Genomic DNA, 14041 nt, shown 5'->3' with positions numbered 1-14041 from the left:
TATCATTTCTTCATGATTCTATCACTAACAATGAATAATCTTATTCTTTATTTAACCTGGAGGTGAACAGAACAAATTTGGAGGTGTTGCTTATAAACAGTCTCATTTATAATCTTAACTATAAAAACCCATTTTTTTTTTTTTTCAATATGAATAAGTAAATATTGGCACTGGACCTTACATTTAAAGAGACGTGTCTGGCAGGCATGTTTTAAACAATAACCATAGTAAGGGGGGGGGGGGGGGAAACAATATGTTAAATAAAAGGCCAATAAAGTCTGGAGGAAACAGTTGAGTGTTTTCTTTTAAAGCTTGAAGAACACCAAATGTATATATATTATGCTGCATAAAGAGCCATTTGAAGAAAAGACTATTAACATTCCAATAGAGTCAGCACTAAGAACGTCAATGATACCCAACTCAAACATGAATAGGGAGAGTAAAGTTATTTTATTAAATCATGCACATCACGTGTGTTAGTGCAAATAGTTTAATCTGTACTCCAGAAATTCTATTGTACTTTATATCTTTACAAAATAGATTTAGAACAATTATTTACTTTAAAAAATGTAATTCTGAAGTTAAGCATTTCAGAACAATATTTGCAATAACCTATATACAAGAGGTACTGGGTACCACTGGCATATTAGCATTCTGTGGTGGAGTGGCTTCCTGCAACAGAACAGAAAATGATGAAATGAACTATCTGACAGTATTTTCTACAGTCGTTTGTGACTAATTCCTCCATCATCCTAGTGATCCTCCCAATGGCAAATTCAAATAGCTTAAAATACATCCTTTAGAGAATGAACAATGACTGTCAAACATCACAAGGCAAATTATATCCTAAATTCCTATTTCAATATTTGGCTAGACCTGTGGATTGCCACAGAACATTCAAGTCAATTCACTGACATTCCCTCCCTGTGTTCATTGACTGTAAAATTTAACTATGTGATACTTTAGGATATTCTATGACCTAAATAAACTTTATTGACATAACTGTGGTGCTGCACAAAACCATAACTAAACTTTCACTTCTGTGATTTAATATCAAGCAGTGTTTAGGTGCTTCACTGTGCATTGCACACTATAAATCTTGGAAATAGTGCTTCTCATTAACAGAATTTCCCAATTAACAGCAATGAAAAGAAAATAAACATTTGCATACCCAACAAGGAACTCTGCTGGTAAGTAGGTATCAATAGCTCATTTTGAACATTAATTAGCTCTGTAACATCATAACCAAATTAAGTCAATAAAAGCTTTTCTAAAGAGATATTCTTTCTTCAGTTAAACATGCTTGGAGGAACAGATGATAGGAAAAAAAAAATACAAGCATGCTTCCTAAAATGCTGTATATGAGAAAGTAACTTGGCTTTTAAAGAAAATATTTCTTTAAATACATGAGGTTTAATAAATTACATTCCAATCGACTCAACAGTTTGGTTTGCTGCACTGAAATTATGTAATTACTATGTTTTTGCTCCCAGAAATACTTCAGTTTGCTCAAGAAAATACACACTCTCATGGAAAGTTTTTCAGAGTTGATGTCCTCCACATCTTCAAGTCATATTAAGGCTGAACAAGCGTGTACATACTCCCCAATAATTGCTAAACAGAATATTTTCCAAATGTATTTTTCCTTAAAAAAACAAAACAAAAAACCACGCAAATAATTGTCTCTAAGTCTTGTTCCCAATAGCTCAGTGGTTTTATAATAAGTAAAAATGACGTTAAGTATGTAAAAAAAATATATATATGTGTATATATTTCAAACTGATAGGCACTGAGCACACAGGGCCTCTCTTCTCAGGTATGTATTAGTTGTTTGGTTTGGGTAGTTATCGAATCAGAAAAATGAATTGTCTGGCTGTCAGAATTCAGAGTAAAGTACCCATAAATTTAATGTTATAAATAATTTGGTGTACCAAGAAGCCTACTTTAGGCCACCATAATATTTAGAATCTCAAGATACTAATTTTAAAAATTACATGAAAAATTGCAAGCAAATTATTGCTTACAGTATAATAAAGTCACAATTTTATATCCTTTTTATAGACAAGATACATTTTATATAATTTAAAGCAATGACCCTACAGCTGTATTCTTGCACGTCTGCTGTTTTAAGAGGTAAAAAGGAAGAAAATGGTTCTGTTTGTCCCCAGCATGAGTGTGATGCCAGCTTCTAGAGGGAGGACGGTGTACGGACTCAAGAAACGCTCTCATGGAGAAGCTCTGGCCAGACCTGGCGCGTACAGCACGATGGCTGTCACGGCAACCAGGGCAGCCAACATGGGCATCCAGGGCCAGGGTTTCTGTGTGGAAAGAAATCAAGAGTCAATATCACATTCTACCCTCTTTTTTCATACCTAGTAGCCCTTTGGCTCCAGAGAGTCCTGGATACTCAACAGACTATGGGGGAACTATTATCTTTGCATCGGTGAGAATAAATTCTACAGAGAAAAGAAAATAAGGTGGGGGCGCACAAGTGGAGGACAGCCATGACATCAGAAATCTGTGTAGAGGATCACTGTGGGGGAGCAAACACACCCCTGGGAAGTCTTTGTGACAGGTGAAATCTAGGCGACCTGTAAGCAACCCTCTCATCTCAGGCTTCTTTCTTTACTCCTAGATCTGTATTTCCCAACAGAACTGATATACAAAAACATCCAAAGTACATTTTCTGCCTAAAGCACTTATTTCTTGATGAAGCCATATTCGCACGTTGGGACAGACTAACATAAGGAGCTGGAGGTGGGGAGGGTAAAGTGATAAAAAATGGCCTCGACTCTAATCCTCTCATTGAAAACCAGTCGATCAGATCTGATGGGGAAGTACCATTAGGGGCACTGGTTGTCTGATTCTTCTGGTAAAGACCCCAGCTAGGGTAATAAAGCTAGCCATCACCTTATATGCTGCACAAATAATGCATGCCAGTTAGAGGCAAGCACAATGGGCAGTCCCCAGTTAACTTGCAGAGGGCTTAAGAATAGTAAATGGTTTTGGTTGACAGCTTTCATCTCACTTGTGTTCTGAGGGTCTTATGGAGAAAGTTGGCTTATAAAGAAACATTTTGATATTGTAGATCAAGGCCAGAAAAATACAGTATAGCTTTATACTTTCCCAACTAAGTGCACATTGGGGTGGAGATTGTGAGTCAATGGACCATTATACCAATCTCATTGTTTTTCATCTTCACAGCCACAGTGTAAACAAGCAAAGAGTTGAAAGAAAGAAACTCTACACTATGGACAGGAAGAGGAAAGAGAGGAGAGGAAGGGGAAGAAAGCTGGCTAAAAAGTTCAAAGTTGCAAACTCTTCATTTCTCATTCAAAACTGATTAAACATAATTGGGAAGGAGTACTAATACTGCAGCAATCATAGTTTACTCCAGTTTGCTAGAGACAAAGACTCGGTTAAAGAAAACATTTTAACAACTAGTTAGGTTGGAATTAATTAATGGTTAGCATTACTATAAAGGAAACAAGACGAAATGTTATGTGATTAGTTGATTGTTCAGTTCATTATTAGTATGACACAATACATGGCACACTAAATGAAGGGTTTGCTTCAGGTAGTGAGATACCTGTGTGGTTTTGCCATGCACTAGATTACAAATATGGCACAAACAGGTGACGGGGACAAACAGACAAGGACTCAACAGTAGTGCTTGTACCTTTCTCTACCACAATGGACCGAAACACCAAAACAGGAAAGCCAGGAATAGGCCGATGAATACGGCTGGGACAGGTTGTAATATGGAAGGCTAAAGAAGGGAAGGGATATTAAAATCATTTTATGCTATAAAAAAATCAGATAAGATGATTTAGACCCCAGGGGGGCAGGAGGAAGGGAGACAAAGGTTGAGGTAATAGAAGTACTAGCACTCAAGTTTTGTACTGATTCAAACATTTTAAAGACATCTAACATAATGCAGAACGATGGCCTGTGGTGTATACATTGACAAACTACCAACTTAAAAAGAAGAGCTGGAGCAGTGGATAGCGTGTGTCCCTAACACCCTAAAGAAATACTATTAAGACAGAGCTATGATAAGATTTCACTAACTGACACTCTGTTTGACAATACATTATTTTTATTCCATAAGATTTATTTTATCATTCCATCAAAACAGGATTATTATTATTTTTTTTTTTTGGTAAATCAACATTCTTTTGCCCATGAGACGGTATTGTTTTCACACTCACAAATCAATGTCCTGTGGTAATGTGTTTTTCCTGTATCAGGTAAGAGACCAGATTAAATGTACAATACACATTTTGTATATAAAGACAGGCAGGTAGCTGAATCTCAGGGCATTCAGTTGTACTACTGGAATGTAAGTAATTTTTTAAACTGGAGGGAATTACTTTGAGTATGATTCCAAAGGAACATTTTCGTACAAATCAAAATCACAAAAACAGGAAATTTATTTATAACTCACAGGTGAATTATTACTACAATTACAAATAATAACAGCAAGGTTACTTTTGAAAAGGTTCTAAAGGTACTGGAGATCTAGTCTGATTATGCCAGATGTCTTCGTAAATTAATTTAGGAGGAATTGGACTGAAATTCCCAAATCAGAGGGATATGAATTAATGCAAGACAGAAGTAACCAAGTCATAGTGATCTGACATCAGAAGAGCTCTATACTCTACATTTTAAGAACCCACTTTTCCTTTGCCTTCACACCAAATTCTTCGATTAATAAAAGGCTTCAAACCTAAGCCATAAGCTTTATTGTCAAAAAAATGTGTTGTTTTTAAATGCTGTCTGGTCCGTTCCGACTCATAGTGACTCTGTTTGGGGTTTTCGAGGCTGTAGATCTTAGCAGGAACAGAAAGCCTCATCTTTCTACTGTAGAGTAGGTGGTGGCTTGAACCACAAACTGTGTGGTTCACAGTCCAGTGCTTATCCTACAAAGCCACTGCGCTCCCCAATGGAAACTAGGACTTTCTTTACTGAAAGACAGTAGGACGCAACTTATGAGCATTCAGTGCACAGCAGTGTAACTGGATGGCCATGCAACAACATTCTTTGGTACTTGTACTGCAAATTAAGCAGCATGCCTTCCTCTATGAGACGTGTGTGGCTCACACTCACTGCAGTGTCCAAGCCAAGACAGGCTTGAAATAAATCGAACACAACCAACTACAGTGAACATTCATTGGTTAGTGCCCACAAGGGCAATGATCACCAAAACATACGACACGACATTTACTTAGTGTAACATCTGTTTAAAGAATATCTACCATTCTAGCAAATGAAAGAAAAAAAAAGTACTAAGCTCAATTTATACCAAAATGTTACAATTTCACACACACATACATCACTCAAAATGTCCTACAGAAACTCACCCACTGAGCTTTTTAGGAATGTGTCTTAGTACATATGTTATTAATACAAATGGAAAACAAAATTAAAGCCTCCATTATTTTATATAGTTAAATGTAAGGAGTCAACTCTCTTGGGTAGGTCCCTGATGCTTTATTATAGTAAGGAAGGGATGAGAGCCAGGTGGTGGCTTAGTGACAGAATTCTGGGGAAAGCTGGGAGTTCTTAATCAAGTTGTTTTCTTGTAAAGGAAGTTCTTCCTCCAGCAGCGTTTAGTTTTTTCTAGGGGTACAGATTAAAGGGCAAATTCTTACTAAAAAATTTGACAGCACAGTGATTCCATCGTGGAATTACATAATGAAAAGCTCTGTTCATTTGTACTAAGAGCCTTTAGTTTCCCACAGCAGTAATAAAAGTCCTCTGAAAATCAGTTTTAGGACCCTCAAATGCCTTTCAACCAAACCTAAGCCAAGTTTGCAAAGACTTACATTATTTCCTTTCTCTCGGAGCAGCTTCAGGTTGTCTTTACATTGTTTGAGCTCATCTGTGATTGATTGCTTTTCCTGCTCAGTCATTTCATACTTCAACTTCAGTTCTGAGAGTACAGTCTGTGTCTTTTCATACTAAAGGCAAAGAAAAAAGAGTGTGCAGACTCAACTTAAAATGGATGTGACGTTATGGTTCCAGTCAGGTTCATATAGCAGGCCCTATTTAGTCACTTGAGATACTAAATTCAAGCCTCTTTGTTTTCAAGATGGTAAGAATCATTTACAGTCATACTAAGAAGTCTTTAAAATTGAATTGAGTCTATTTTGACCATTTTCTGGCCCTAGAGTTGGGGAAAAAAAAAAACTCAACAGAAATCACCATTTTGTCATCTGTTTCTAATAAAAAAGGGTTACTTTTTCCATTAAGTGGAGGAGAAAAGGAAATTTTCAAACTAAGCAAAAGGAAAGCAGGTAAAGAAAAACTCGATAGCCTAATTAAATGGCAAAGTTAGAAGCCTGAATTTATATCCTGGTAAGCAATGCCAGCCAAGTTATTTTAGTTTTGACATAAAAAGTATTAACTCCAAAAAGACCTCCTTTTATCAAGCATCACTGGGTATTAAATTATTCTGGTAAAGTTTTAATTTTTTTTAGGCAAATGAGGCAAAGTAATCTACCTTAATCACTTACCACTATGATTGGAACATTTCTCTTGCTCCACTTAAAACTTCTAAGCATTAAGTTAAAAAAAAATTTATTAATGTTTCTGATAGAATTTTTTCTATAATGAAGCATGCCATTTCCTGTTCTGGAAAACAGTTCAGTTTATAATTTAACTATAATGGTCCCAGGAAGCAGGAATTCTAGACTGGTTTGACTTCTAGGTATTGTATCTTACAAGCAAGCTGAGCGCCCACTCAGAGAGTATATAGACTGTTCTGTTGCTGGCTGTCCCTTGTTCTTTGACCTCCACTGTCCTACTCTGCCATCTCTGAAGGTTTTTAGAGGAAGTGAGAAAGACAAGGGCTGAGTATAAAATCAATATACCATGAATGAGGCATACCAGAAAGTTCTTCTCTTCTCTAAAAACAGCCCATGAATCTGGAAAGTGTTCAGTTTCTTGCTATCTGTATTCTGTTGTTGCTGCTGCTAAGTGATGTTGAGTTAGTTCTGACTCAGAGCAACCCTGTATAGGGTTTTCAAGGAGGTGCTGGTGAGTATGAACCGCTGACCTTGAGGTTCAAACCGACCTTACGGTTCAGTGCTTATCGTATAGTGCCACACCAGGACTCCTAGAAGTTCCTTAATAGAGAACACCTTTATAACTGTACTTCAGGAAAATACAGTAAGAGATGGAGTGGTTCATTAGGAGCTCATCATTATATACTCCAAAGATAAACATTTAGGAGGAAGCAAATGTATAAAAACATTAGCCGGAGGAGGCTGAGGAAGGAGGTTAGAGTTAGCACAGAGGTCACCAAAAAGGGGGAAACAGAGATCCGGTTACAGAGAGGGTATAAAATATGAAAGGCTTTCCTTGTTACTAAGCAATATTCCTAGAACAAGTCCAGGTAGTATAAATGAAAGAATGGACTAAGAAGCAAGATGCACAGGTTTTAGCGGTTTTTTTCCCCTAGTAGACTGGGGTTTTGTGGAGAAGTTGAAAGGTTACTTGCTAGGCTGCCAAGGCAACGTCAGTGTACCTCAACTAGTCTGCCACTTAGAACATAATCTTATCCAAAGTGAGATTCTTAACAGTGGCTAATAAGGACAAAGTGAAAAAGTACTTTGCTGATAAACAAATGTATTTCACTTACTCGTCTACCATTCTTACACCCAGCCTGCCCTTTACACCAAAGCGCTCAATCACTTCACCAGGGCAGGAGTTGTGAAGGAGAACCACAGGAGGGCAGCTCAGTCAGGAGATCCTGCTGCTATCCTCAGGTGTGGGTGGGGTGGGAAGGACTGACACCAGAGTAAGAAGGCGAATCCAAACCATTTCCCCGAGTTGGTCCTTGCAGTGGTTCAGTGTTTCATGAATGTGTATACCAGAGACCCCAACCAAATGAAAAAATATAAACAGCTTTCCAGAGTCAAATATTAAAAAGTGATACCATTATTTTCTCTGAAGACAGAGGAGTAAAACGAACAATTCTCATGTATTTTTTCTTTGGCAAGTGTTCAAATAAGCTCTTCCACAAAAGTGAAATTTAACTAGTAGAAGAAAGGCCACCTTCTGCAGCCTTAGTTTCACACTTCCCTTGGATCATAACTTGCTTTCTAACCCTGAGGTGAGAAACCAGCTCAGTTTTGATGAAGAGGGAAATACCAAACAATATTACCAACACCTTTGGCTTTTCTTAATAAAAACAAGTGTATCCTGGCTTACTTAGCTTGTAATTTTGTTACAGTGTTGAAGATACACAATCATGATACTGGGCACATTAAGCATGATTCTATGAGAAAAAGAAAACAAAGGGAAATTTTTGAAAAGGGATGTATATTAATAAAAGGTAATAATTCATTTTTAGTGAATTACACAAAGGACTTCATTACAGAACCTTTCAGTTAGTAGCCAGTAGGTTGACATCAGGACAAACAAAAAGAGAAGCAATTTAACATTACAAAAAAAGTGTGATGACTACAATCATTTCACAATGGAAAACACTGGACAAGAAAACAGAAAAGAAACATATTGACAAGATCAGACATCTTTTGAAATGTGCTGCATTTAATGCAATCCAAAGGCAATCAACAATTCAGAAGCTGTGACAACATGCCACTCACTGCCTTTGTGGAAACAGTTAAATAAAGCATTTCGCACCAATTGATTGCTCAGTGACCGAAAACAGGCAAACAAATAATGCAACAGAATGGCTAATGCATTCATAGTAACATACAACAGAATGATCTTCCAACCACAGCATTCTTCCCACATTTTGAAAGAATTATGGCAAATGGGCTGGAAGGACACAAAGTGCTTACAGTATTAAATACTAAGATATTTACTTTGGCACAGAATTTGTGTTCCAACCAAATAAAATGCAATTTCACCCAAAACATATCCTTAGCAAGAAGATCAAAACGAACATATTACAAAATCAATATGTCTACATGTAAATAAAAATGTTACAGATTTTCCCCCAACTTTAGGAACAATCATGAAGACGGAAGAACAATAATAATTTCCACATTTAGGATACTACATGAAAAGGAATGTGCAAAGAAAAGTTGTACTGACGAAACAGATCTTTCTAAAAACAATTCTGGGAAGATTCAATATTAGAAAGAAAAAGAGCTGTCTTCAATGTCCTTCTAATTTGCAATGAGTCCTTCATTTAGAAGAGTCTACAACTGGGTGATCCCTGACCAGTGGATCAAGTAGCATCCATCGCTCAGGCTGGCCAGGAGTCAAGGTTGTAAGTGGTATGAGGCTAGCAGTACTGACCACAGCTCTGTACTGCCCCGCTGGCAACTTCAAGGCTCTGGGAAGTAAAAGGTGCTCGTGCTGCTCACAGTCAACCCTCACCAGTTTTCACATGATTTCTCCCCCTTCCCCTCCCTTTTTTTAAAGCCACCCAACTCAAGGTCTTTTAGGCAAAAATAACATGAAACCTGAACATGCATATTTGTGAAGAAAGAGGGGGAAGGGGATGAAAGGAAGAAAAAGGTCATAAAGCATGTGCTTGACTGGGTGACTCAGAGGTGAATTTTAAGTAGCATTTCAGACCATTTTCACCTGAGGGGTTTGGAAAGCATTATAGCGTGGCCTGCTTTTCAAAAGTATTCTACATTAAATATAATACGCTCTCTTTGAAAGAAAACCAATGGAGTGAGTAATCTGGTACAAAGGGCTTCTCATGTAGGTCAACTAAGGGATAGATATACATTACGAGTATATAATTTATACTTTTGAAGCCAAAACCTATTAATGAATTTTCTACATATGAACCATGATTCAAAGCTAAAAACCATCAAGCAGGGATGCTCCAAATACCCACTCTGTGATAGGTAACACAATTTTTGCTTCCCTTCATGTCTAACTAGCAGGGATATCTGACTTGTTTTTGGCTTTAAGTCCAACCATAATTGGTTTCAGGTCTTTTCGCTTTACCTCTTTCTGTACATCCTTTGCTTGGTTTTCAGCCTTACTGAGAAGAGTTTTTAAATCAGATGAATCCCGAAGATGCTGTTCTTTCAAGGATCCCACTTGAGTCTCAAGCTCTTTTCTAGTCATTTGAAGGATGCTGAGATCACTAGTAAGCTCTAAACTCTGCTTCTGAGAACTGCAATATAAAAAGCCATTTAGGTTCATATTTTAGTAAACACTGAGAGCCATTGCACAGGTAGAACATTTCAGAGGAGAACAAAGTAAAAAGGAGGTGTTACTTCTAGTAAATAAAAAGTACAAACATACTAAATGGTGGGGGGAGGGATGGGCAGGTTTAAAGCTGTGAGCTGTGTCCTGTTGTATTTTAGTACATTTTGCTTCATTGCACTTCGCAGATCTTGTGTTTTTTGATGAGTCAGTGCAAAGCAAGGCTATGGGCACCATGTTTTCACAGCAGGTGTTCTCTTCATGCTTTTGTGTGACATTTTGGTAATTCTCACAATAGTTCAGGCTTTTTCCTATCAATGTACGCTTAATCCAAAACCAAAACCAAAGCCACTGAACTGAGTCGATTTCGACTCATTTCAACCTTGTATAGTGTTTCAGAGGCTATAAATCTTTACAGGAGCAGACAGCCTCATCTTTCTCCCCGAGAGCGGCTGTTAGGTTTGCATAGCACTGACTCTGTGGTTAGTAATCCAGTGTTTATCCTACAGTACCAGGGCTCCTTTGCACACTTAACAGACTACATTATGTGTAAGCATAACCATTATATGCACTAGTAAACAAAAATATTGGTGTGACTTGCAATATTGCGACATTCACTTTATTGCATTGGCCTGCCATATCTCTGAAGTATGCCTCTACATGCAAAGGTTGAAACTTTGAAAATAAATTATATTTAATATCAATTAAATCATGAAAAGATTCACTGTAGGTTTTTTACAGGGAAAAATATTCATATTTAAATTATTTCTTGTAAGTTTAAGTACTTGACAAGTAGGGTAGGGGTCAGACACTTAAAGAGCTACAGCAACTCAAGTAAACATGATTCTCTTTGACTGAGATAATTACCCAAATTAGGGGACAATATGGAGCAAAGAAGTAGGAGGGTGGGTTCTAGACCCCGGCTTGGCCATTACTCAGTTGTGGGATGTTGAATAAGTCACACAACTAGAGCAAAGGCACCCTCTGAGAAAGCACCTCCGGAGCTCTTAGATCTGTGCCAGGCAGCATGGGACACAGGGTGTTGCTCAGTGGCCCCCACTGTGTAACAAGAGAGCGGGACTCTGAGACTGTCTGCAGCTTAAAATCTATGATCATTTAAAGCACTTGAGGTAAAAAAAAAAACCTGACTTACGTATTAGGGAAACAGACTGATATATATGAACAGACATTTTAAATTCTATTTCTTCCTCTACATCACAGACAACAGAACAAAAGATTTGTTTGTTGACTTGGAGAATTTAGCTTCCGCTTAATGAAACACTTAACAGCAACAACAATAATATAGAAAAAACTAAAGGAAGTTCTCAAGGGGACAGTGTCATGCCCCTCAGGACAGGATCTGAAGAATCACACTCAATATTGTAAATGAGGACCCCCCCAGCGTTTAGTGTATCCTGAAAGAATACAAGGGATAGGTCTGAAGTTGTCAGGACAATACTGTTAGGAATTAATTGGCATATAAGACTTAAAGTAAACTATCTTCTAAATATTACTTAAATGCTGGGAAGGTTTGTAAATACATTTAGGGAATTTCTAATTTAGAAAAATTAAAGAAACAGAATTAACCTGGCTCAAATAGTTTATGTGCGTTTAAGCAGATGACTTGATCAATGATTTAGTTCAGTCCAGCTTTCTAGGCCCACTATTTTAAAAAAACAGGATTCTAACGCATACAGAGTTTATATATTTGCTTTTGAAAACTTACACAAAATCGTTATTTAAAAACAGCATTTTATAATATACCATATTCTAATTAACTACATCAAAAATAAGGGTGAAATCTGAAACTTTAAAATACCAATAGTTAAAAAACAAGAACCATTTAATATGATGGAGTGGAACCCAAATGTCCATTATTTCTTGCTTGATACCATTCAAAATGACATGATCTGAGTATGATGATAATATATTACAAAATGTGAAGAACTTGCACATCAGCAGCACTGTTTCACACAGACATTACACCAAACAATTCTGCTGTGACACATAAGACCCTGGTGGTACAATGGGATGGGCATTGGGCTGCTAACCCTAAGGTCAGTGGTTCAAACCCACCAGTCATTCTGTGGGATAGGTATTGGGCTGCTAACCCCAAGGTCAGTGGTTCAAACCCACCAGTCATTCTGTGGGAGAATGATGAGGCTGTCTGCTCCCATAGAGTAATTTAGAGCCTCCACGAGCAACAACAACATGAGACTACATAGGGATACTGAGTTGGCATCAACTTGATGGCAATGGGTTTGGGGTTTTGGGTGCTGTTACACAGTAATATATATGGGACAAGAAAGTACGTGCATGTGACATGTGTGTGTATATAATCACGCAAACACATACAAGAGGGGGCTTCAAAAAGTTCATGGAATAATTAGATTATTTTATAATTCCATTTTTTCCACAAACCCCTCATATATATATATAATGTATGTATGTTTTTCGCCTTTATTTTGCCCTATTCATAATTTTAAAGTGCTTCTATATAATTTTATATGTTATAAATAAATATTTGTTTTAGCATTTATTATTAACTCTCTCTGGAGTCCTGGTTGGGGCTGTAGGATGAGTACTGGATGGCTAACCACAAGGCTGGTAGTTCTAAGCCACCAGCCTCTTCTTGGAAACCCTATTCAGCAGGGATGGTCAATGTCTAGTCCACGAACCATATAAGGTCCACAAAATCATTTGGTTTAGACCTGCCAATGCAACCGCAGTTCCAGCTATCACACTGTTATTGCTGTTGTTGTTAAGAGCCATCAAGGTGGTTCCAATTCATAGCAACCCTGTATAGGGTTTCCAAGGAGTGAGTGAGTGAAGTTTGAACCGCTGACCTTTTGGTTCAAACTAACGTTGTGGTTCAGTGCTTAGCCATTACATTAGGGGCGAGTTAACTAAATGTTGACCAAATATAGCAGGCTAATTTTTAAAGTTATAATTTTGTATGGCCCAAGTATGATACTGTAAATTTTGGCAGAAAAAAGGATCCCCACCTCTGATATACAGGGTTGCTATGAGTTAGAACTGACTCAACAGCACTTAACAATAATTTCTATGCATTCACAAAGTAATACAAGTAAATGTACAAAAAGACCAAGCTTTCTAGATATTTATATTGAGAACACATGGAATGCTTTTAGAATATGAATCAGCACATCTTGTTCCTTCAGCTAATTCTTGATTCTTTTCTTCCAAATGTATACTATAAATTATAATTTTTGTTTTTGTTTTTAAAAGCAGATAATAAAAGTTTACTATATCTGACTTCTTTATTATTTTTTCCTACAGCTTGTTTTCTGTGGGAACTGACCTGGATTACTAACTTTTTGCTAACCTTAATGCTAATTCAAGAGTGTAAACATAAGGTTGACAAGAGTAAAATTCCCCATTTTGGTGTACTGGAGAGGGAGTTTGGATTAATTAGATATAGTTTCAACAATAAACCTGTATTACTTTCATACTCGGAATTAGTAGTAAACATAAAAACACAGAAAGAACTAAATTTAAAAATAAGGAATCCATGATAAACTATATATTGGTAAGAAAATAAGAACACTAAATTTGTTACATGAAATCAATCACGTTCACTGGTTTTCATATAAGGCATTGGTTATTAGACAATTTTAATAGGTTTTAGAGAATTCTTGATCCTATATATTTTTACTCTTCATAATACCTTCTTTGAAATTTAGAACCTAATTTATAATTTTCAGTGCTACAGATTCTTTATTCTAGTCACCATCTGATCACCCTTACTAACAGAAGCAATCAATGGTGGGAAAGAAAAACAAACTTGGACTGAAGGGGGTTGAGTATTTAATAAATTTGAATTTCGCACACCAAATAGAAAAGACATGTAGAATGATGACAGTGGCAGAAAAAC

At 37.0% G+C, this 14041-nt stretch overlaps 1 protein-coding gene across 3 annotated transcripts in view; it reads right to left on the bottom strand.

The window, feature by feature from the left end:
• Positions 1-431: 431 nt before the first annotated feature.
• SLMAP (sarcolemma associated protein) overlaps positions 432-14041 on the bottom strand; it is a 178636-nt gene continuing 165026 nt past the window's right edge. For all 3 annotated transcript variants that reach the window (XM_006862073.1, XM_006862072.1, XM_006862074.1), the window contains 3 exons: positions 9943-10114; positions 5829-5963; positions 432-2318 (listed from right to left, as the gene is read on the bottom strand). In XM_006862073.1, coding sequence (XP_006862135.1) covers positions 2226-2318; positions 5829-5963; positions 9943-10114 — 400 coding nt within the window. In that variant the 3' untranslated portion in view covers positions 432-2225. The remainder of the gene's footprint in view (positions 2319-5828; positions 5964-9942; positions 10115-14041) is intronic.

This window comes from Chrysochloris asiatica, unplaced genomic scaffold (genome assembly GCF_000296735.1).
Source record: "Chrysochloris asiatica unplaced genomic scaffold, ChrAsi1.0 scaffold00046, whole genome shotgun sequence".
Taxonomy (NCBI): Eukaryota; Metazoa; Chordata; class Mammalia; order Afrosoricida; family Chrysochloridae; genus Chrysochloris; species Chrysochloris asiatica.
The sequence above is the reverse complement of the archived record's forward strand: the minus strand, read 5'-3'. Positions and strand labels throughout refer to the sequence as shown.